Here is a 24,353-nt window from a genome sequence, read left to right on the forward strand (position 1 = left end):
ACAGAGATGAGCTGTATTTCCGTAGGCTCCACCAGTGTTGGAGATCTTAGTGCTTTTTGAATTCTGGCCTGATAATTCCTATGATTTATGACCCTCTTGCTAAGCACAGCAGGATGTTTCACTATGTTCGTAGAATCCCTACAGTGTGGAAACAAGTCCTTCGGCCCATGAAGTCCAAACCGACCCTCTGCAGAGTAACCCACCCAGATCCATTCCCCTACATTTAACCCCTGACAAATGCAGAAGAAGGGGTTCCTGAAGAAGGGTTCATGCCCAAAACGTTGATTCTCCTGCTCCTTGGATGCTGCCTGACCTGCTGCACTTTTCCAGCAACACACTTTCAGCCCTGACAAATGCACCCAACCTACACATCCCTGAACACTGTGGACAATTTAGCACTGTGCTGCCCTAAATATGTTAAATGAAGCATATAAATAAAACTCATTCTTGTACTTTTAATACCTAATCCTAACTTACATTGAACTTGATCTACGTTTCTTACCAACAAAATGCCATATATGGTACCTTTTGTAAATCACCTGAAAGACTCTAATAATTTATAGTCACCGAGAGCCAGCATTTCTGCAAATGTAAGTATATAAATACATCACAGAAGAAGTTAAAATGACATCTTCAAAATATAGTTGCTCTGGAGTTTAGGAAAATGATGTGTGGTCTCAATTAATCTTTTAAAATTCTGAGTAGACTGGACAGTTTGGATGTTTACATGTTGTCCCACACCCCGCTCCTCCCCTTACACAGAATACTGTGAATCTTTGAAATTCTCCACTGCATTGTGGATGCTCAGTCTTGAGTGTATTCAAGACTGAAATGCAATAGTATTTGGTCTCGAGGGGAATGAAAGCATATGGCCTTTTTGGAAAAACAGAACTGAGTTCACAAATTAGCTGTAATCTTAATATTCTAAATCTTTGACTTTGTGTGCACTTTGAAAATGTAAAGACTCAGCTGGTTCAATCCATCTTCAGAAAGAAAAGAAGAAATATCAGGTGGATCTTCCATAGTTAAATGAGGGAAGAACGATGCAACAGTTTTCCAATGAAAGCCACAGCTTTTGATATCATCTTGAACAGTGCCAGGTGCAATAATATAAATATTTATTTCCTGATTATTCCCATTGTGCTTGGACAAGCACTTTGTCAAGTGCATTGAGAAATTGTCGTGCAATCCATTCACTGTGTTATTGAGTATAGACACATCAGACCCTCCCAAGTCAATGATTCTGATACACTCTTGGTCTGATTTGATGTTCAAGAGATATCTAGGAGGCATGTAGGTGTGATAAAATATCAAATCATGCTCAGACTGGTTAGCTATGGGATCTTTTGAATGCAAAACATTTTCTAAATAGGACAAACAAGGAATTAAGCCACCCTGGTGCAGACAGCCAAAAAGTACAGAACATAAAATGTTAAACACAACAATTACAGCTTTCCCCCTCAATATCTCATAATTTAAAACACTATGTATAACAATTGGTATAATGAGTGGAGTAAGAAACCGTGCCTCCTGATGACTGAACAAGGACAGAATGATTAGAGGAACAAAATAAACCAAAATTAAATACCTAGTAATTGGAGGGGGAGCAGGAAACTGCATTCGTAATCTCTTATCAAACTGCTGTTTCTTTGGGTCATGACACCTACCTGTGCCAACAGACTTCTGAGTTATAATTCTGATAACAGATACAAAAGCTGACAAGTGAAGAGCACCAAACATTGTAAAACCATTAACAGTCAGATGTGTAAACCAGGGATGCCTCCCATGTACAGAAAGGTTGTCTGGATCCAAGTTATACAAAATGAAATTAAGTGGAGTTAAAACTAGGTTTTTACTTAGATTAATGATATGTTTGTGTATAGAATATCTATCTTCCATAAACCAATCAAATTCAGAAACCAATAAATTAAAATATAGTGTATCAATAATAATGAAAATGAAACTGGTTACAATTACAGGTGAAAAAATGCTAAATGATGTTTTCAGTATTGTTCTTAAGTTGAATTGAAACTTTTCTTTCTGATCATGAGAAAGCCACAAGATCATTGGCATTAAAGCGTAACTAATGAATGTGGGCCTATTAAAAAATCCAGAGACCAAAACAACCCCAATAAGATATTTATTGTTCGTTCTTTCCTCCTCCTTAGGATGTATTGCCACACTTGTTTGCTGTACGTCCATAGCCACAAACAGCAGCAGTAATGCAAATAGAACTCCTTCTATAACATTTGAAAATGTCCTTGTGTAAAAAACCAACATCACATGTGACCCACTCAGCAGTATTAAAGAATGCCAAGGGTCTGCTCCCCAGAGACAGGCTAAATGGTATATAGAGTAGTCCAATATAAAGGATAGGCATGTCAGGTATAATCTGGGAAAAATCAACAAACTGTAGCTGTTTAGGATACTGCCAAATAATCCAGAATTGTGTAAAGTTTTCAGGACAATGAAGGAAAAGCCAGTTGTGGCCATTGGGAAAAGGATTGATCTGCTGGGATAGCTGGTATTGAATTCCCAAGAACGAAAGATCTTCAAGTTCAAAATGTCACCTGTGAAGAAAAGATAAATGTTTTTGAAATAAAATACATTTCATAAGGAGGATGGTGGCACTGTCCTAAACTGGGTACAGGGGAACCCCAACAAAGCTGTATCCTCCCTTTCTTGTAACAGGCTGCTCCTGTTTTGAGGTATTTTAGGTGCTGGAGGTGAGTTCCTCGAATCCCAGGAGCAGCAATTCCTGTTTTATATGATGTTGCATTGTTTTGAAACTTTGGAGGAAAAAAAATGTCAAAACAATGGGACCTTTAAAAGGAAGAGGACAGACAAAGGCAGTACATGGTCAGGTCAGTGCAGGAGAGAGAAAGGAAGAAACCCACACTGCTAACTGACACAGCAGTGAACCTATGCAGTTACTGCTTTTGCTGTTGAATTAATGTATTGCTGGACATCGGAATGCATCTAGGAAAATTAACAAACAGTGAAATTTACAACTGATCTTGGAGGAACCTGTTTGGGAGAGGTCACAGCACGGAAACAGGACAAGTGAATAGTTTTAAGTATAGCCTTGCTATGAGTCTACAACAGTGAGTAGAGTGAGTCTTTCTTGATTATCTGTTTTATTGAGATATGTCTCTTGATTAAACTTAAAAATATAAGCCATAATTATTAAGTTAGCCTGGAACAGTGTTTTGTAGTGGAATAAGAAGGTGCAATTTTCTAGGTCTGTAGATTGGAAGAAGCACAAATGGCCCCGAGTAAAATGACACGCTCTTCTTGTTGGATCTGGGAGCTTAGGGAGGTTTACATGTTACTGGGGATTATATCTGCAATAAATGCCTTTGGTTGCGAATCCTATCAGATCTAATGGATCGGTTGGAGCGACAGTTAGAGGCAATGAAGAATTTACAAGAGCAAGAGGGTGTGATGGATGGGACGCAGTTATAGGAAGGAAGGAAAGCCACAGATACAGTCACATAGATGGGTTAGCTCCAGGAAAGGTAAGAGAGATAGGCAGGCAGTGCAGGAGTCTTCTGTGGCTATCCCCATTTCAAACAAGCATGCTGTTTTGGAAAACGTAGGATTCTCAGGGGAATGTAGCATGAACAGCCAAGTTTCTGGTATTAAGACAGGTTCTAATGCAATGAGGGGTACATCAGGTTTCAGGAGATCAATTGTGTTAGGGGAATCTCTAATCTGAGGCACAGACAGACGTTTTTGTGGCCAGCAGTGAAAAATCAGAATGGTATGTTGCCTCCCTGGTGCTAGTATCAAGAATGTCTCAGAGAGGGTGCAGAATGTTCTCAAGGGGGAGAGGGACCAGCAGAAGGTCATTGTACACACTGAAACCGACAACATTGGAAGGGAAAAAGATGACATTCTGAAGGCAGAATATAGAGAGTTAGGCAGGAATTTAAAATGGAGGTCCTCAAGCATAGTAATATCTGGATTATTCCCAGTGCTACAAGCTAGTGAGAGTAGGAAAAGGAGGATAGAGCAGATGAATGCATGGTTGAGGAGCTGGTGAATGGGAGGATTCACATTTTTGGATCATTGGAATCTCTTCTGGGGTAGAAGTACCTGTGCAAGAAGGACAGATTGCACCTGAATTAGAAGGGACTAATATAGTGGCAAGGAGATTTGCGAGAGCTGCTCAGGAGGATTTAGACTAGTAAGATGGGGGGGTGGTGGGACCCAGGGAGAAAGTGAGGAAAGAGATCAGTCTGAGACTGACTATTGAGAAAAGAAGCAAGTCAAACAGTCAGGGCAAGCAGAGGCAAAGTGGAGAAGAAAGTAGGACTGGTAAATTAAATTGCATTTATTTAAATGCAGGGGGCCTAACAGGGAAGGCAGATGAACTTAGGACATGGTTAGGAACATGGGACTGGGATATCATAGCAATTACAGAAACGTGGCTCAGGGATGGACAGGACTGGCAGCTTAATGTTCCAGAATACAACTGCTACAGGAAGGACAGAAAGGAAGGCAAGAGAGGAGGGGGAGTGGCATTTTTGATAAGGGATAGCATTACAACTGTACTGAGGGAGGACACTCTCGGAAATCCATCCAAGGAGGTTATTTGGGTGGAACTGAGAAATAAGAAAGGAATGATCACTTTTACTGGGATTATTTTAATGACCCCCTAATAGTGGGAAATTGAAAAACAACTTTGTAAGGAGATCTCAGTTATCTGTACTGATAATAGGGTGGTTATGGTAGAGGGTTTTAACTTTCCAAATATAGACTGGGACTACCATAGTGTTAAGGTTTTAGATGGAGAGGAATTTGTTAAAGCATGTACAAGAGAATTTTCTGATTCAGTATGTGGATGTACCTACCAGAGAAGGTGCAAAACTTGACCTACTCTTGGAAAATAAGGCAGAGCAGGAGACTGAGGTGTCAGTGAGGGAGCAGTTTGGGGCCAGCAATCATAATTCTATTGGTTTTAAAATAGTGATGGAAAAGGATAGACCAATTCTAAAAGTTGAAGTTCTAAACTGGAGGAAGGATCATTTTGATGGTATTAGGCAAGAACTTTCAAAAGCTGTATGGGGGCAGATGTTCGCAGGTAAAGGGACGGCTTGGAAAACGGGAAGAAAGTGAGGTCTGCAGATGCTGGAGATCAAAGTTGAAACTTTATTGCTGGAACAGCACAGCAGGTCAGGCAGCATCCAGGGAACAGGAGATTCGACGTTTCGGGCACAGGCCCTTCTTCAGGAATCATTCCTGAAGAAGGGCCTGTGCCCGAAACGTCGAATCTCCTGTTCCCTGGATGCTGCCTGACCTGCTGTGCTGTTCCAGCAATAAAGTTTCAACTTGGAAAACGGGAAGCCTTCTGAAATGAGATAACAAGAGTCCAGAGAAAGTATATTCTTGTTAGGGTGAAAGGGAAGACTGGTAATATAGGGAATGCTGGATTACAAGAGAAATTAAAGGTTTGGTTAAGAAAAAGAAAGAACCATATGTCAGGTATAAACAGAAGATCGAGTGAATCCTTAGAAGAGTATAAAGGCAGTAGGAGTATACTTAAGAAGGAAATCAGGAAGGCAAAAAGGGGACATGAAATAGGGTTAAGGATAATTGAAAGGGTTTTTACAAATACATTATGGGCGGCACGGTGGCACAGTGGTTAGCACTGCTGCCTCACAGTGCCAGAGACCCGGGTTCAATTCCCGCCTCAGGCGACTGAGTGTGTGGAGTTTGCACGTTCTCCCCGTGTCTGCGTGGGTTTCCTCCGGGTGCTCCGGTTTCCTCCCACAGTCCAAAGATGTGCAGGTCAGGTGAATTGGCCATGCTAAATTGCCTGTAGTGTTAGGTAAGGGGTAAATGTAGGGGTATGGGTGGGTTGCGCTTCGGCGGGTCGGTGTGGACTTGTTGGGCCGAAGGGCCTGTTTCCACACTGTAAGTAATCTAATCTAATCTAATTAAGGACAAAAGGGTAACTAAGGAAAGAATAGGGTCCCTCAAAGATCAGCAAGGCGGCCTTTGTATGGAGCCTCAGAAGATGGGGGAGATACGAAACAAGTATTTTGCATCAGTGTTTACTGTGGAAAAAGACATGGAAGATATAGAATGTAGGGAAATAGATTGTGGCATCTTGAAAAATGTCCATATTACAGAGGAGTAGGTTCTCGATGTCTTGGAACACATAAAAGTGGATAAATCCCCAGGACCTGATCAGGTGTACCCCAGAACTCTGTGGGAAGCTAGGCAAGTGATTGCTGGGCCCCTGGCTGAGATATTTGTATCATCAATAGTCACAGATGAGGTGCTAGAAGACTGGAGGTTGGCTAACATGGTCCCATTATTTAGGAAAGGTGTAAGGAAGAGTCAAGGAACTGTGGACCGGTGAGCCTGACATCGGTGGTAGGCAAGTTGTTAGGAAGAATCCTGAGGGAGAGGATTTACATGTATTTGGAAAGGCAAGGACTGATTAGGGATAGATTAGAGTGGTGCTGGAAAAGCACAGCAGGTCAGGCAGCATCCGAGGACGTTTTGGGCAAAAGCCCTTCATCAGGAATCTAGTCAACATGGCTTTGTGCATGGGAAATCATGTCTCACGAACTTGATTGAGTTTTTTGAAGAAGTAACAAAGAGGATTGATGAGGGCAGAGAAGTGGACATGATCTGTATGGACTTCAGTAAGGTGTTCGTCAAGGTTCCCCATGGGAGACTGGTTAGCAAGATTAGAGCTCATGGATTATACGGAGAATGAGCCATTTGAATACAGAACTGACTGGAACGTAGAAGATGGAGGCCTGTGACCAGTGGAGTGCCACAAGGATCGATGATCGGTCCACTACTTTTCATCATTTAAATAAATGATTTGGGTGTAAGCATAAGAGGTATAGTTATTAAGTTTGCAGATTACATCAAAATTGGAGGTGGACAGCGAAGAAAGTTACCTCAGATTACAATGGGATCTTGATCAGATGGGCCAATGGGCTGAGGAGTGGCAGATGGAATTTAATTTAGATAACTGGGAGGTACTGCATTTTGAGAAAGCAAATCTTAGCAAGAGACCTTGGAGTGCAGGTTCATGGTTCCTTGAAAGTAGAGTCGCAAGTAGATAAGAAAGTGAAGAAGGCATTTGGTATGCTTTCCTTTGTTGGTCAGAGTATTGAGTACAGGAGTTGGGATGTCATGTTGCGGCTGTACATGACATTGGTTAGGCCACTTTTGGAATATTGCATGCAATTCTGGTCTCCTTTCTATTGGAAGGATGTTGTGAAACTTGAAAGGGTTCAGAAAAGATTTACAAGGATATTGCCAGGGTTGGAGGATTTGAACTATCAGGAGAGGTTGAATAGGTTGGGGCTGTTTTCCCTGGAGTGTTGGAGGCTGAGGGGTGACCTTATAGAGGTTTATAAAATCATGAGGGACATGGATAGGATAAATAGACAAAGTCCCCCTGGGGTGGGGGAGTCCAGAACTAGAGGGCATAGGTCTAGGGTGAGAGGGAAAAGATATAAAAGAGACCTAAGGGGCAACTTTTTCATGCAGAGGGCAGTACATGTATGGAATGAGCTGCAATAGGAAGTGCTGGAGGCTAGTACAATTGCAACATTTAAATGGCATCTGGATGCATGTTTGAATAGGAGGGGTTTGGAGGGATGGGGCCGGGTGCTGGCAAGTGGGACTAGATTAGGTTGGGATATCTGGTTGGCATGGATGAATTGGACCGAAGGATCTGTTTCTGTGCTGTACATCTCTATTATTTGATGACTTCTTTACCCTATTGAATAAAATATTCACACTGATTGTCTTCCTTCCACCCTTCCCAACCAGTTGTATTATCGTGGTAAAGTTGGAATGATGTTCTTCAGTGGCTATTGACCATTTAAGCATCTCAATGAGCCTAAGGGCAGGGGGGCTGTCTGATGCCTCAGCTACCTTTGGTAAAATGGAGGACAGAGTGGGAGTGTTTTGAGTAATATGTGCCTAATGGCTGCCACAGATTGCACACAAAGATGTTTATAGCAGAGGAAAAATTTGCATGACTATAATAAGCAAATCAGTACAGAAATATTTCTCCAAACAGTTGCCTTTTCATGAAAACAAACAGAAATGGATGCAATATCATATGCAGATACAAGTAACACAAGTTACCCAATATACATAATCATAAAGAAAATCATCAGTCAAAACTGTGCATTAATTCTAGCCAGTTCCACTTCTAGTTTTACTATATCTTTTACATCCAAATTCTTTGAATCATGCCATTCTTCTAATGGTACAATGTTTGTCTTTTTGTTGGCTGTACCTCTGGTATTGCTCATTCCCACGTTCTAAGTCTTGGGAGATCCATTGCCGTGGTAAGTGTTATTACCATGGTAACTGTTGTTGGTGAACAGTGGACATCTAGGACTGATGTTTGTTTCATATTCTGTGCAGGTGGTAAGATCACTTATTCCTGATTCAAGGAATGGGTTCTCAAATTGAATGTCGGTGCCTGCAGTCCAATGTTCATGCATACAATTGAGGTGACAATTGCACAACAGAGATTCCAAGTTGCCATGTCGGTAGACTTTTGTTGTGAGTGCAATCATTTGTACTCTAGTTATCCAGTGCTGAGCCCTGGTAATGACTGGAGAGTTTTATCAAGGTAAAAGTGATTTTTGTCACTCACACCTGTTATTATTTCTGGCTTCCACTGTTTTTTCACTTTTGGAAAAGTAGTTTGGGAGCAGTCTGACATTGGTCTTTGCTCTTTGGACTGGACTATTTTACATACCTGAAGTAGCTGCAGTTCTCTTTGAATGATGATTTATTGTTACTTGTAACCTACAATGAACAACACAGTAAAATACAGTGAAAAGTTTCAACTGGCGCCACAGACTGTCACCTTTGGAATATGTTCTGCCTCCCTTGCCAGTGCTGCTATCTTGGGAGGTCCTTTAAGGATTGATTGAATATACTCAATTTCTTTATGGTCCCTTTGACGAGCTTAACTGCTACTTTGGCCTTCCCATTTAACTGGAAATAATATGGAGATCATATATGGTGTTGAATTTCCAAATCCTTTTTTGATGCATCTGAATTCTTCACTGGTGAATTGGGGTCATTATTACTTAACATCACTTGCTGTAACAAATGAAGTGTACTTTCATGCATTCTAAACTTTCACTGGTAGTCATTGACATCAGTTGATCTAACTGCCAGTAGTCAGAATAGTAGTCAATGTTGACAAGATAATCTGGTCCTATGAGAGTGAAGAAGTCTGCTGTCATCCTCACCCATGGTCAGTCTGGGATGTCCTGAGTCATAAACAATTCTTTAGCTTGCTTAGCCTGATATTCATTACAAGAATTGCACTGGCTGATGTGGCCCCATAGTCTCATAGCTCATATTGTTTGGCCAGTAGAGAATTTATCCTGACTTTTCACACTAGACTCAATTCCTTGATGGCTTTATCCTTGTGCTTTAGCATCACTTTTTTTTTTATCTCTTCAGGGATAATAACTTCCTTTGTTTAAGATGCTATCTTGTGTTATCACATCATCTCTGTATGCCCATATTCCCCCCTAATTATCAGGTGAGACCTTGATGCGTTCAGGCCGAGCTTACATAACTAATTACTGTCGCACTTGGAGTTGCATCTTGTGTAGTTTGCTTGATTTGAGCAAGCTGCTTGTTTTTGAGATTTAATGTCTCTCCTGGTTTGATGATGCTTAGAACTTGTTGAGCTGTTGTTTCTCATTGCATCTGGAGAATATCATATTCCGTCTTTGCATCCTTAACTTTCTTTATATAGGGGCTGCTCTTGACTGCATGCCAGCAATGTCCATTTGTTTCTCTTGCTTGCATGTCATATCCAGAGGATATCTTTGAAAATGAAGTAACTCTCCTTGCAGACACTTTGGATCAGATAGAAGCAGTTTGAGGAAGATGCTTTTTAAATTCAAGTTATTGGACTGCACTGTGACTTTGTTTCTCCCAAATGGGCCTGCTCTAAAATGTTCAATCTGAGTATACCACCAAGTAGTTTGCATTAATAAAACTTGGTCCAAATGCAACTGATTTATTGTCCTTGCTGCATTAGAATTGCTGCAAATCCTGACCCACAAGCATCAAACTGCAAGATGACTTCATCAGGGTATAGTATTACCTCAGCACTGGCATTTTAAGTGTAGTGTAGTTTAAGTGTAGTGATTGCTGCTTCTTGTTCTGTACCCCAATACCAATGCAAGTCCTTCGCAATGAGCTTAAAAACACTGACAGATCAGGCAAGAAATTTTCTATACAGTTCAAATTCATTGCTTTCACATCTTTTGGACCAGGATCCAGCCGAAGTCTTTTTTTTGTTAGTACATGACCTAAGTACTTGATTTCAGGCATGTTTAGTTGCATAATTTTCTTGTTCAGCATCAGGTTCTGTCTAGCTGTCATACTAGATTATGATTGTGTTCAGTGATATGCTCTTTCATTGTGCCTCCACATCCACAAACCGCTAGATCATCCACAATAGCTTTCTCTCTGCGAAGATCATTGAATATTTTGTGCTGTTTGCAGTAACACTCTTCTGAAATACTGGAAATGCTAAACAACACGCATAGCCATCTCCTGAATAGTACAGAGGTAGTTAGAAAACTGCTTTCATCCAGCTTCACTTTCTAGTAACTATCCTTTTGCTTGAGGGTGGTAAAGAATTCTGGCATGGCAAAATTTCTTTAATGGTTGCCATTAGGTAATGAGACCTCTTCAAAGCTTTGTAGAGATCCTTTAAAACTGCACATACTCTGTGTTGTCCAATTTTTTTTTTACTGTCACCGTGCTGCTAATTTAAATCTTTGGTAGTTATGAATTTCATCATTGGTTAATTATTTTCCATATCTTCCAACTTGACTGTTACGATACAGTGGTGAACCCTTCTGTTAATTAAACAAAACACCCAGAAAAGTTCACCTCGCCTCGTAATCTGTTAAAATATGAGCGACAGAGAACTCCCCAAATTCCACTATTTAAAGAAAATAACATCAATGTAATTCTTTAACTTTAAAAGTGAACATTAAAAAACAATCATTCGCAACTCTAAGCCCCCTTTCTCTTAACTGCTTATTATATGCCTCCAACTTTATAACAATGTACTGTTCCAATAAAACATTTATTAAAATTATATCAACTTAATTTCAAACCATGTAGCGGCTGTCATCTTCGGTGTCTGTCTTCTTCTGGCTGAAGATCTCCCTGGGTCATCTTCTTTCATTTTACTGCAAAGATGTTTCATATGGAAAGGTACCTTTGATAGGGAGTAATTTTGATAGAAACTAATTTCTTGGATCTGTGTCGATAACAGTTGCTCTGTCTGATTTTCAAAATGCCTGCCTTTTTTTCTATCTCCAACATCAGATCATCTCATTGGTTTGATGTTGGAAAAACAATAAATTCAAACTTGATTGGGTTTTAGTATCCTTGGGCATAATTTAAACTGATTACTTAAATTTGAATTGTTGTCAGAACAGCAACCAACTCAGGTATCCATTTCACAGCCAAATGTTACATATTTTCAATTTTCCAGTACACTCTGAGACTGCTATCTAGTCATCACTGGTGCTTGTCAGTTTTCAGTTCAGAACAGCATTCACTCACTCTTAAAGGTACAGTACACGCCTTCAACTTCATAACATGACTATCAGTCTAAATGTGAATGTGAGGGTAGCTGCAAGCTTCCTCTGTAGTTGCCATTTTGGTCTTACATACTTATCCACTTCAAGATGATAATCCCCATAAAGACATCCAAGACTCATAAAAACATATTTATAATCCTGTAGGATGTCTTTGGCAGTCAATGGTTTTAAGGCCTGTGAAATGAAGCAAATAAAATGTGGCATAGTTCAATTTTGGACTCATTTCAGCTGAGTTAAATGCATTTTGCTTAACACCTACTATATGGAACTCCAGATCCTAGTCCTTCCCATTGCACTGAGGTTTGACTTTGTTTATCCTCCTGGATTTGTAGAAAACAGATTTTTTTAAATTATCAGATTTTCTTACCTGCCATGACCTCAGGTGACTGAAAAAATTCATCAGGATGTATATAGCCAGTTTGTGGAGCCAGGCACCACAGTATCCTGAATAATGCAAGTGCCAACCATACTATTGAGAGTGCCATTTAGAAGATGCACTAGAATTGCAAAAAATATATATTTCAGTTCTTTGATGGTAAAACAGATGCATAGCAAAAGACATTAAAAAGTAAAATATTTTATAAAATAAATTTGATAAATACTGTACAATCTGTGGCTACTAATTAATGCCAACTGTAAGAGTGACTTGAGATTATGTCTTGGAAGCACTAACAAGTTGACACAATGTAAGTTAATGTGATAATCAATAGCTGATTATGGAAAATAGGACATTTAATATACTAATTATAGTCTATGCAGAGCTTAACCAATATCATTGCAAAAAGTCTTAATATCTTCCCAAATTTGGAAACCATTGTATATATATATTTCCTTTCCATAGAGTTCTATAAATTGAATGAAATTATCTATGTTAAATTTTGCCAACTTTATAGTGTTTATTGCTCAAGTCTGGAAAAACAATACCATATAAAGGTTTACACAGGATTGTGTAAAAGTGGTGACTGCAAAGCAGCAAACCAAGTAATAATTAGTGGATGTTTTGGGGCTAGATTGACATAAATAGGACTAGGCAGGTAGTATTTGGAAACTATTCCCTTTCAATATATTAAAATTAAAATTTGTAGGTGACATGAAAACAGGGACTATGGCTAGTGAACATTTGATTATCAACAGGATGTTAGGAGATTACAGGGTGACCTGGACAGGTTAAGTAAGTGGTCAGATGCATGGCAGATGCAGTTTAATGTGGATAAATGCATGGTTATCCACTTTGGTGGCAAGAACAGGAAGGCAGATTACTACCTAAATGGAATCAATTTTGGTAAAGGGGCAGTACAAAGAGATCTGGGTGTTCTTGTACACCAGTCAATGAAGGTAAGCATGCAGGTACAGCAGATAGTGAAGAAGGCTAATAGTATGCTGGCCTTCATAACAAGAGGGATTGAGTACTGAAGCAAAGAGGTTCTTCTGCAGCTGTACAGGGCCCTGGTGAGACAATATCTGGAGTGTTTTGTGCAGTTCTATGAGGAGAAACTTCTTCATCCAGAGAGTGGTGGCTGTGTGGAATGCTCTGCCCCAGAGGGCAGTGGAGGCCCAGTCTCTGGATTCATTTAAGAAAGAGTTGGATAGAGCTCTCAAGGATTGTGGAATCAAGGGTTATGGAGATAAGGCAGGAACAAGATACTGATTAAGGATGATCAGCCATGATCATATTGAATGGTGGTGCAGGCTCGAAGGGCAGAATGGCCTACTCCTGCATCTATTGTCTATTAACAATATATTAAGGTTTTTACAAAAATGTGATGGATTGGGTGTTTTTATTTTTTAAAAAAGCAAGCATTTAGTTACCTTCAACATCTGTGAGCAATTCACATGATCAGTGAGCAGGCAGTGCATAAGTCCTTAATATGATAATGCATAACATCAGGTTGCTTGACTAAACAATTCAACTGGAACTAGTTATGACATTTGATCCAAGCAAGGTTTTGGTAGAATTTCATTTTTTGTTGATTAAATGTTTCATAAGTTATGCTGTTCGCACCAAGGATATATATTTTTTGATATCTGATGTCAAAAATTAGAAACATAAGTAGTTAACTACTTTCTAAAATTGATGAGAAAAAAAAGGTTTCTTCAGTCAAGGTTGGCAGTTCCACAAGAATCTTTGATCCATAGTTTGCCAACCCAGGAACTGGTCACTTACCACTGTCTTTGGGTTAGGAGATTAATATATTCTGATGTGCTGTGAAAGATTCTAAGGTGCCCTTTATGTTTTTTGCATCCCTGTGCTTAGACTTCACGTCCCCAACATTCATCTTCTCACTGTCCTTCACATCAGTGAATGACCATAATTGGTCATTCATTTCACTTTAGCCTACTTTACTGACATCCTGTTCTGCAAAACTAAAATGTCCATCAATTAAACATTCAGAAGCTGGAAGCCATTGTCCATTCCTTGCTAGGCTGCTTATCTTCGCTGCCAGCTCAAATCACTCCATGGCAACCATGTTATACTGAATCAGATTGTTTGTAACACTGGTGTCCTATTTTGCTATGAGCTGCGCCTCTGGCTCCACAGATTCCATTTCACAAAGATTCCCTACTTGCTCCTCTGTAATATTTCTTGTCTCCATTCAGTTAGCGTTGACAATCCTCCATGTTGTGTTATCTAGAGTTTGATGATTCTGTTAATTTCCTGGGCAATTACCCATTTTCTGCATTAACTTCCGATCCCAAATGCTGCTCCCTGTACCTTAATTTGCATAAAGTCCCAGTCACCGTCACCTCTATGCTTGTTGAACTAGCAAGACTCCAGTCTAAACAAAATCTCATTATAGTTTTCAAATACTTCTGTGGCCATTACCAAGCCTAACTCTGTGATCTCCGCTGGCCTAACAACCATCTGAGAAATTTGATTCTTCTCACCCTAGCTTTTTGTGAATTCCTCACCTCCACTACACTCTAAGACAGCCAAGACCTAAGTCCTCTAAGCATTATGCCCTGGAATTTGCTCCTAACCCTCTCTCTCCTACTGTAATTTGCTCCTTAAAAGCAACATTTCCCCAAGTTTTTAATTACTTGTACTGATGCCACCTCCATTGATTTGCTGCTTATTTCACTTTGAAGCATTCAGTTACATTAAAGATATGATGTGAGTTTAAGTTGTTGCTGCGTTACTGTGGAATTGGTCTGGGTGTTGTTGATTCCTACAAATTCGTTGTATTTTCTAACATCTCTGGGAGAGGAAGTGTAGAAGCGTTTGCCTATGACACTTAAATTGGTGGTACAGTGGGCAGTGAAGAAACCTATCTAAGATTATCTAAGAGATCTTGATCAATTGAGTCAATGGGCTGAAGAGTGGCAAATGGAGATTAATTTGGATAAATACGAGGTGTTGTATTTTGGTAAAACAAGGGCAGGACTTACACAACTAATGGTAGGGCCCTGTGTAGTGTTGTAGAACAGAAAAACCTAGGGGTGCTTGAAATTTGCGTCACAGGTAGACAGGATAGTTAAGAAGGTGTTTAGCACATTTGCTTTTATGGACAATGCTAGGTATTTGCTGTTCCTTTCACTTTCATTGGATTTGCCACATAGCTAAGATCATGTCTGTAGGGCACACTGCTGGACAGAAACAGCACAGCAACCCTAAATGAAGCTTGGCAGTCACTGGGAGGTGGCCACTGAAGAGGAAGGGTCCTTGCATCAACAGGTATTGCATGTGCGGTATGTGGCCGTGATTTAACTTCAACCACAAAATTATTAAAAATCATCATTGATAGAAATGAACATACAGAAATTAAAGTCCTTTCTGAAGCTTCTCTAGCTCTTGCAATCCACTGTGCAGATACTGTCAGAGAGGGATTTCTAGGATTTTGATTTGTGACAGTGAAAGAACAGTGATACTCTTCTAAATCACAGTTTTATGTGGTTTAGACAGGAACTTGGAGATGGAGGTGTTTCCATGAGTATTCCACTCTTCTAGGTGGTAAAGGATGTTGGTTTGGAAGATTAAAATTGAAGGAGTCTAAATAAGTTATTGCAATGCATATGTGTGTACTGCTGACACTGTCCATTATTGGAGGAAGAAGGGCCCTGATCTTACATGCCAGTTAATTTTACGGTCAACAGTAACCCCCAGGATAGGACCAAAAGACATAGGAGCAGAAATTAGGCCATTCAGCCCATTTGAGTCTGCTTTGTCATTCAATCACGGCTGATAAGTTTCTCAACCCCATTCTCCTGCTTTCCCTCCGTAACCTTTGATGTCTTTGATACTCAAGAACCTATCTATCTCAGTCTTAACTATACTCTATGACTTAGCCTCCACAGCCTTCTGTGGAAATGAATTCCACAGATTCTCTGGCTGAAGAAATTTCTCCTTATCTCTGTTCTGAAAGGTCTTCCCTTTACTCTAAGGCTATGGCCTCAAGTCCAAGTCTCTCCAATCAATGGAAACATTTTCCCAACATCTACTCCATCCAGGCCATTTAGTATTCTGTATGTTTCAACTAGATCCCCCCTCATCCTTTTAAACTCCATCAAAAATAGACGTAGAGTCCTCAAATGTTCCTCATATGTTAAGCTTTTACTCTAAGGCTGTGCCCTCAGGTCCTAGTCTCTCCTACTAATGGAAATATTTTCCCAAAATCTATTCCATCCAGGCCATTCAGTATTCTGTTTGTTTCAATTAAATTTCCCCTCATCCTTCTAAATGCCATCAAATATAGACCTAGAATCCTCCAACTTTCCTCATATGTTAAGCTTTTCATTCCTGGGACCATTCACGTGAACCTTCTCTGAACACAGTCCAAGGCCAGTAAATCCTTCCAGAGATATGGGGCCCAAATCTGTGCACAATACTCCAAATGTGGTCTGACCAGAGCCTTATAGACCCTGCTTTTATATTCAAGTCCTCTCAAAATAAATGCCATTGTGGCATTTGCCTTCCTAACTACTGACTCAACCTGCAAGTTTACCTTGAGGGAATCCTGGACGAGAACTCCCAAATCTCTTTGCACTTCAGAGATTTACCTGGATGTTGCCAGGTTTGGAGGGTTTGAGCTATAGGAAGAGGCTGAATAGGCTGGGGTTATTTTTCCTGGAGTATCAGAGGTTGACAGGTGACCTTATAGAGTTTTATAAAATCATGAGGAGCATGGATATAGTAAATGGACAAGGTCTTTTCCCCAGGGTGGGGGAGTCCAGAACTAATGGGCATTGGTTTAGGGTGAGAAGGGAAATAATTAAAAGGGACCTAAGGGGCAACTGTTTCACGTAAAGGGTGGTGCATGTATGGAATGAGCTGCATCGCTATGACTCGATGACTTCTGAATTTTCTCACAATTTAGAAATAGTCCATGCCTCTATTCTTCCTGCCAAACTCCATGACCTCACATTTTCCCACATTGTATTCCATCTGCCACTTTTTTGCCAACTCTCCTAAGCTGTCCAAATCCTTCTGCAGCCCTCCCCAATGCTGCTTATCCTTTTAACTATCTTTGTATAATTTGCAAATTTAGCCAGAATGCCATCAGTTCCTTCATCTAGATTATTAATGTATAAAGTGAAAAGTTGTGGTCCCAACATTGAGCCTTGCAGAACACCACTTGTTACCAGCTGCTATCCTGAGAAGGACCCTTTTATCCCCATTCTTTGCTTTCTGCCAGACAGCCAAGCTTCTATCCATGCTTGCACCTTGCCTCTGACACCATGGGCCCTTATCTTACTCAATAGCCTCCTCTGCAGCACCTTGTCAAATGCCTTTTTGAAGTCCAGGTAGATAACATTAATTGGCTCTCTTTGATCTTACCTTCCTCAAAGAATTCTAGCAGAATCGTCAGGCATGACCTCCCCTTGATGAAACCATGCTGACTTTGCCCTATTTGACCATACACTTCCAAGTATTCAGAGATCTCATACTTCACAATGGATTCCAGAATCTTACCCAGCCTTACTGCCTTTTTAAACAGAGATGTCACGTTAGCGATTTCCCAGTCCTCCGGGAGACTCCCTAATTCTGGCAATTCCTTAAAGATCACCACTAACGCCCCCATTATCTCTTCAGCTATGTCCCTTCGAACTCTGAGGTGTAGTCCATCTGGTCCAAGTGATTTATCCATCCTCAGGCCATTCAGTTTCTCTAGCATCTTATCCTTGGTGATGGCCACCATAACCAGCTCTGCCCCCTCACTCTCTTGAATTTTTGGGTTATTACTCATGTGTTCTGCCATGAAGATTGACACGAAGTAATTGTTCAGTTCCTCAGCCATTTGCTTGTTCCCCACTATTATCTCTCCAACAGCCCACTGTCCACTTTTGGCTCTCCTTTGCCCTTTATGTATCTAAAGTATGTATCCTACAGTCTTCCTTTATATTACTTACCCTCATATTTAATCTTCTCCCTCCTTTTTTGTTGCCCTCTGTTGGTCTTTGTAAGCCTCCCAATCCTCTGGTTTCCCACTGCCCTTCACCATGTTGTATGCTTTCTCTTTTGATTTTATGCTATCCCTGACTTCCCTTGTCAGCCATGGTTACCTCATTGTCCCTGAACCATGTTTTCTTTTTCCTTGGAATGAATCTCTGCTGTGTCTCCTGAATTACTCCCAGAAATTCCTGCCATTGCTGTTCCACTGCCTTTTCTGCTCGGTTCATCTCCCAGTCAACTCTACCCAACTCCTCTCTCATGCCTCTTTAGTTGCTTTTATTCAGCTGTAATACCATTACCTCTGATTCTACCTTCTCCCTCTCAAATTACAGTGGAAATTCAATCATACTATGATCACTGCCTCCTAAGGATTCCTACACCTTAAACTCCCTTATCAAGTCTGCCTCATTGCACAACACTAAATCCAGTATTGCCTGTTCCTTAGTGGGGTCCATCACAAGCTGCTCCAAAAAGCCATTTCTTAGACATTCCACAAATTCCTTTTCTTACAATCCACTACCAACCTGATTTCACCTGCATACTGAAATCCAGCAAGGTCACTGTAACTTTGCCTTTCCTACACATCTTTTCTATCTCCTGGTATATCTTGCACACCAGCTCTAACTACTGGTTTGGAGGCCTGTACATAACTCCAACTATGTTTTATTTTACCTTTGCAGTTCCTCCATTCTACCCACATAGATTCTACATAGATTTTCTAAACAAGAAAAATAGTTTGTTTCTTACTATTGATTTAATTTCATTTCTTACTAGTAAAGAAACCCTACCCTCTCTGCACACCTGCCTATCTTTTCAATAGGATGCATATCCTTGCATATTCAGCTGCCAATCCTCATCCCCTTGCAGTGGATGTTTATTCTGAGGGAATTCAATGATGATAATAAGTGAATATCAAAGGGAGATGGTTCTTTCTTAATAGAGCTGATCACTGTCTGGTGTTACGACAAGCCCAAGCTTGAATATCAGGCAGAACTTTCTGAATGTGCGCATAGACAATATCAATGTCTGGGGTGCTACAAATGGTACTGAACATTGTGCCATTGTCAGCAAACGTTCCTAATTCTGACCTCATGATGAAAGGAACACCATTGGAGATCACTGATCTCCAAAATCACAAAGACAGTTGTGAGAGATGATCTAGGTTTAGATGACATAGCCTCCGTACTGGCATAGGTAAAATAAAATAAAGCAAAGGATAGAAGACATTGGTTGGAATAATGTATAGATTCCCAATGGTAGTCACTCTATAGGATATGCTATAGTTCAAAAAATAAGAGGAACATGTTAAAAAAAATAGAAATTATGGGTGACTTTAATCTTCATGTTGCTTGTGTTAATCAAATTGGAAAGGGTAGCCATGACAGTGAATTCCTAAAGTGCATTAGGACAGTTAATGTGATATGATAGAGCAATATGCTATCAATCCAACTAGGGAGCAGGCTATCTTGGATCTGGTAATGGGTAATAAGGCAAGCTTTATAAATGTCCTTAGAGTAAAAGATCCCTTTGGAAGTAGTGATCTTAACATGATAAAATTTAATATTCAATTCATTGGAAACAAGTGTGCTTAACTTAAATAAAAGGAATTACAATGAAAAGTGGATAGAATTACCTAAAGTGAACTGGACAGATAGATTAGCTGGAATGACAATAAGCAACCCATTCCTGAAGAAGGGCTTATGCCCCAAACGTCGATTCTCCTGTTCCCTGGATGCTGCCTGACCTGCTGCGCTTTTCCAGCAACACATTTTCAGCTCTGATCTCCAGCATCTGCAGACCTCACTTTCTCCTCCAATAAGCAATCAGTGGCAGACATTTAAGGAGGTAATTCATGATTCTCTGGAAAGATATATTCCAGTAAGGAAGAAAGATTCTGAGAGATAAACCAGAGATAAACCAACCATTGCTAACCAAGGGAGTTTTTTTAGATTAGATTACTTACAGTGTGGAACCAGGCCCTTCAGCCCAACAAGTCCACACCGACCCGCAACCCACCTAGACCCATTCCCCTACATTTACCCCTTCACCTAACACTACGGGCAATTTAGCATGGTCAATTCACCTAATCTGCACATTTTTGGACTGTGGGAGGAAACCGGAGCACCCGGAGGAAACCCATGCAGACATGAGAAGAATGTGCAAACTCAACACAGTCAGTCGCCTGAGGTAGGAACTGAACCCGGGTCGAAAAGAGAGTATTAAGTTGAAAGAAAAAGCGTATATGGTAGCCAAAGTCAGTGATAGCCCCAAAGACTGGTATAAATTCAGAATCTAGCAAAAGTGGACTAAAAAGATGATAAAGTCAGAGAAAATAAACTATGAGGGCAAACTAGTAAGTAACATAAAAACTGACAATAAGATCTTCTTTACTGTATAGAAAAGGAACTCAGAAGTTCAGAGTGAACATGAAAGCCCTTAGAAAATGAATCTGGGGAGATGTTTTGAGGAACAAGGAAATGGTAGAGGAGTTAAATCAGTCTTCATGATGGGAGATACTTCGAACATTCCGTTAATACAATGAATATGGGGGAGGAATTAAGTACCATCACATCACTAAAGTAACAATATTAGACAAACCATAAGGGCTGAAGGGAGATAAATCCTCTGGCCCCAAAGGCTTGCATCCAAGGATTCTAAAAGAGGTAACTACAGAAATAGTTTACGCTTTGGCTGTAATTCTCCAAAACCTTTTGGATTCTGAAGAAGTACCAGAGGATTGGAAAACTGCTAATGTGACACCCCTATTCAAAAAAGGAGGGACGCAAAAATCAAGTACAGGTACTTATTACGCTGTAGTTGTGTTCCAGCAAAACCTCGCTTAATAGAAAATTGTTTAATAGGAATAATGGGGCCTACAGGAAAAGTGGGGTTAGAGACAGACCAGCAAAAGATATCACTCATAACATCACCCAAAAGCCTAACACAGCCTGACTGAAGGTTTAAATCATAATTATTAACAAAACAAAAGTAAATTTAACACATTATATTGACAAAATATTGTTAATGCAAGGACAGAGGGTCTTCATTATCACCACCTTCGAGTGCAGTTGTAGTTGCAGAAGTCGATGGCTGTGGTTATCTTCTGACTGTTTCTTGGAGGTTGGTTTAAAAAAGACATCCAGCTTTTGCTGCTTTGCCCTTTTTCTTCTGTCTTGAAGAAGCTGTTCAGAGGCTGCCAGATCATATCTTATTGAACAAACTGCTATCCTGCTGTGATCTGCATTGTAATTGTTGTCCTCTAAGAGCTGCAACTGCCTCTCAATTTCCCTCAGGATAGAAGACAAAAGTGGAAAGTTCTCATGGTACTGCACCCTGGACTTCATCTTTTTCATCTCCAGCTTCCACATCCCTCTCAGCGACAAGCTGTTGTAGATCAGCTGTAGAGAGGTCTTCACAATTGGACTCAAGCAGCTCTTCAATATCCTCACCTGGATGCTTTTGCTAACATTCTTGTCACTATGCCCCTCAATTTTTGCAAAAACAAAGGATAATCTACGAGTAGATTGTGTGATATGCAGGTATAAGAACAAATTAGAAAGACAAATGGAATGTATAAGAGTAATGCAGTCCTGCATGGATTATACAGGGCATATACAGGAACTAGGAGAAAGTGAGGACTGCAGATGCTGGAGATCAGAGTCGAGAGTATGGTGCTGAAAAAGCGCAGCAGGTCAGGCAGCATCCAAGGACCATGAGAAATGACATTTCAGGCATAACCCCGTCATCAGGAATCCCAAAACATCGATTCTCCCGCTCCTCGAATGCTGCCTGACCTGCTGTGCTTTTCCAGCACCACACTCTCAACTTATACAGGAATTATACAAGAATATTCTTGTCTCAGAGGGACAGCAATGAACATTTGTTAGTTTAATTTTTGAGATGAAGCTGCTCAATGTATAGTATTGTACCTCTCACATGCACGGACATTGATGAATGCACAGAATGGTGCGGAGACTCCAGTGCTGATGTTGGCAGATCCGCAGTATGAAGTGTGCAAAACGATCATCGCTGGAATTGCGATATTGCAAACAGAGGTAAACATTCTCGGAAATACCATTCCCAAATTCTTCAGCAATGTTATAAGCAAATCATACTGCCGAAACACATTTTATACGAGAACTACCTGTAACTATAGGATGATTAGCCGATCAACTATGGTTGGAATCAATCAATAAGGAAGTAATAGTAGAACATTTGGGAAATCATAATCTAATTAAGCAGAGTCAGCCTGACTTCATGAAGGAGAAATCATATCGAACTAATTTAATGGAATTTTTCAAGGAATTCTCAGAGTGGATAGAGACGAATCAATAGATGTGTTGTAATTGGATTTTCAGATGGCATTCAACATTCATGGCCAGGAAATAGCAAGTGGGGATAAGAGATTCGTTTTCAGATTGGCAACTGCGACCAGTGCTGGGACCACAACTTTTTACAATATATCAATGACTTGGATGAATAAAGTGAATGTATTGTAGCCAAATTTGTAGACTTTACAGAAACAGCTGGAAAGACAGGTTGTGAGAGAGTGGGCAAAAAATGACAAATAGAGTATATAGGAAGTTGTTCATTTTGGAAGGGAGAACAAAAGAACATAATATTATTTAAATGGTGTAAAACTGCAGAAGGCTGCAACACAAAGGAACTTTGAAGTACTTGCGCACAAAACAGAATGCTAGCACACAAGTAAGCAGGAAAGCTAACAGAACGCTGGCGCTTATTTCAAGAAGTTTGGCGTATAAGATGAGAAAATTCTTTCTAGAACTGTAAAAGGTGCTGGTGAGACTACATCTGGAGAACTGTGAGCAGTTTTGGACTCCTTTATTTAAGAAAAGATACCATTTCATTGGAGAAGTTACACTGAGATGCCTCACAGCACCAGAAACCAAAGTTTGATTCCTGCCTCGGGCGACTGTCTGTTTGGAGTTTACACATTCTCCCAGTGTCTGCGTGGGTTTCCTCCGGGTGCTCCGGTTTCTTCCCACATTTCAAAGATGTGCAGGTCAGGTGAATTGGCCACGCTAAATTGCCTATTGTGTCAGGTGATTAGGCAGGGGTAATCTAGGGTTGGGGAATGGGTCTGGGTGGGTTGTCTTCTGAGAGTCAGTCTGGACTAGTTGGATCAAAGGGCATGTTTCCATACTGTAGGGTATCTAATCTAATCCTGCTTCTTTATGAGTAAAGTCTAATCAAGTTGGGTCTCTACTTACTTGAGTTTGGAGCAATGTGAAGTGACCTCATTCAAACAAACGGGATTCTTAAGGGGTTTGGCAGAGTGAATCCTGAGAGAATGTTTCCCCTTAAGGAGTAGTCTAGGAACAATGAGCATAGTCTCAAAGTTTAGGAGCATCAATTTAAGATTGAGATGAAGAGGAAATTCTTATCTAAAGGGGTGACGGTCTTTGGAACTCATTGCCACAGAGAGCTTTGGGTAGCCCTAAAAGAAACGTGTATATGATAAGTAGAAAGACAGCCAATGGATATGGACATGGAGGCTGTGCGCTCTGGGAATTGTAGTCCAGGCAAAAGTGGGTACTGCTGGAGGTTAGAGGCAAGATTAGAATAGTGCTGAAAAAGCACAGCAGGTCAGGCAGCATCCGAGAAGCATGTTGCAGAACTTGTAGTCTAGACCCACCTTTGCCTACAAAGTTAAAAATCACAAGACACCAGGTTATAGTCCAACAGGTTTATTTGGAGCACTGTTCCTTCGTCAGGTACACAACCACCTGAAGAAGCAGCACTCCGGAAGCTCGTGCTTCCAAATAAACCTGTTGGACTATAACCTGGTGTCTTGTGATTTTTAATTTTGTACACCCCAGTCCAACACCGGTGTCTCCAAATTTTGACTACATCAGACCGCCCTCAAACGCCCCCGCCCTCGGGAGGTCACCTCCATGACAACCACAGGCCGCACCTCAGAGCGGCACTACAGCAGTTACCGTTTGTTTCCGTCCTGTGCCGCTCTCAGGTGCGGCAGGTTGGTGCTGTCACAACGTGTGTTTGTAGTAAAGAGTCCGAGATGATTATTATTTGAATAATTATTTCAACCCACCCTGGTAAATGCTGCGAAAACACCAGTCTGCTGTTTGCGGTTCGGGTTATTCACGGCGCAGTTTGACCGTTTGTTTTTCACCCGTTTGAGAAACCACGCTCCAGCCGCCAATTCAAACAGCACTCGGGGCACCGCGCGCTCAACGGCAGGCCTGGCAAACACCTGCACTGGATTGGCTGGCCGGACAGGCAGGCAGCCAATCACGGCGGGTCAACGACAAATTTAAAGGCAAAGACTTGACGTTTTT

The 24,353-nt window shown here is 40.7% G+C and overlaps 1 protein-coding gene across 1 annotated transcript; it reads right to left on the reverse strand.

Moving 5' to 3' along the window:
* Positions 1–354: 354 nt before the first annotated feature.
* On the reverse strand, positions 355–24,353 carry LOC122556063 (GPI mannosyltransferase 4-like). The gene is made up of 3 exons (XM_043702470.1): positions 24,107–24,353; positions 12,013–12,142; positions 355–2,570 (listed from the first exon to the last, which is right to left on the reverse strand). The coding sequence occupies exons 2-3, from the start codon at positions 12,128–12,130 to the stop codon at positions 925–927; spliced, it is 1,764 nt and encodes a 587-aa protein (XP_043558405.1). The 5' UTR covers positions 12,131–12,142; positions 24,107–24,353; the 3' UTR covers positions 355–924.

The sequence above is a fragment of the Chiloscyllium plagiosum genome, chromosome 13 (assembly GCF_004010195.1).
Source record: "Chiloscyllium plagiosum isolate BGI_BamShark_2017 chromosome 13, ASM401019v2, whole genome shotgun sequence".
Lineage (NCBI taxonomy): Eukaryota > Metazoa > Chordata > Chondrichthyes > Orectolobiformes > Hemiscylliidae > Chiloscyllium > Chiloscyllium plagiosum.

Coding starts and splice junctions, on each gene's coding strand:
- LOC122556063 (XM_043702470.1), bottom strand. CDS start 12,130: ATGGCACTCTCAATAGTATGGTTGGCACTTGCATTATTCAGGATACTG. Junction 2,571..12,012: donor GTCACCTGAGGTCATGGCAG/GTAAGAAAATCT, acceptor TTTTCTTCACAG/GTGACATTTTGAACTTGAAG.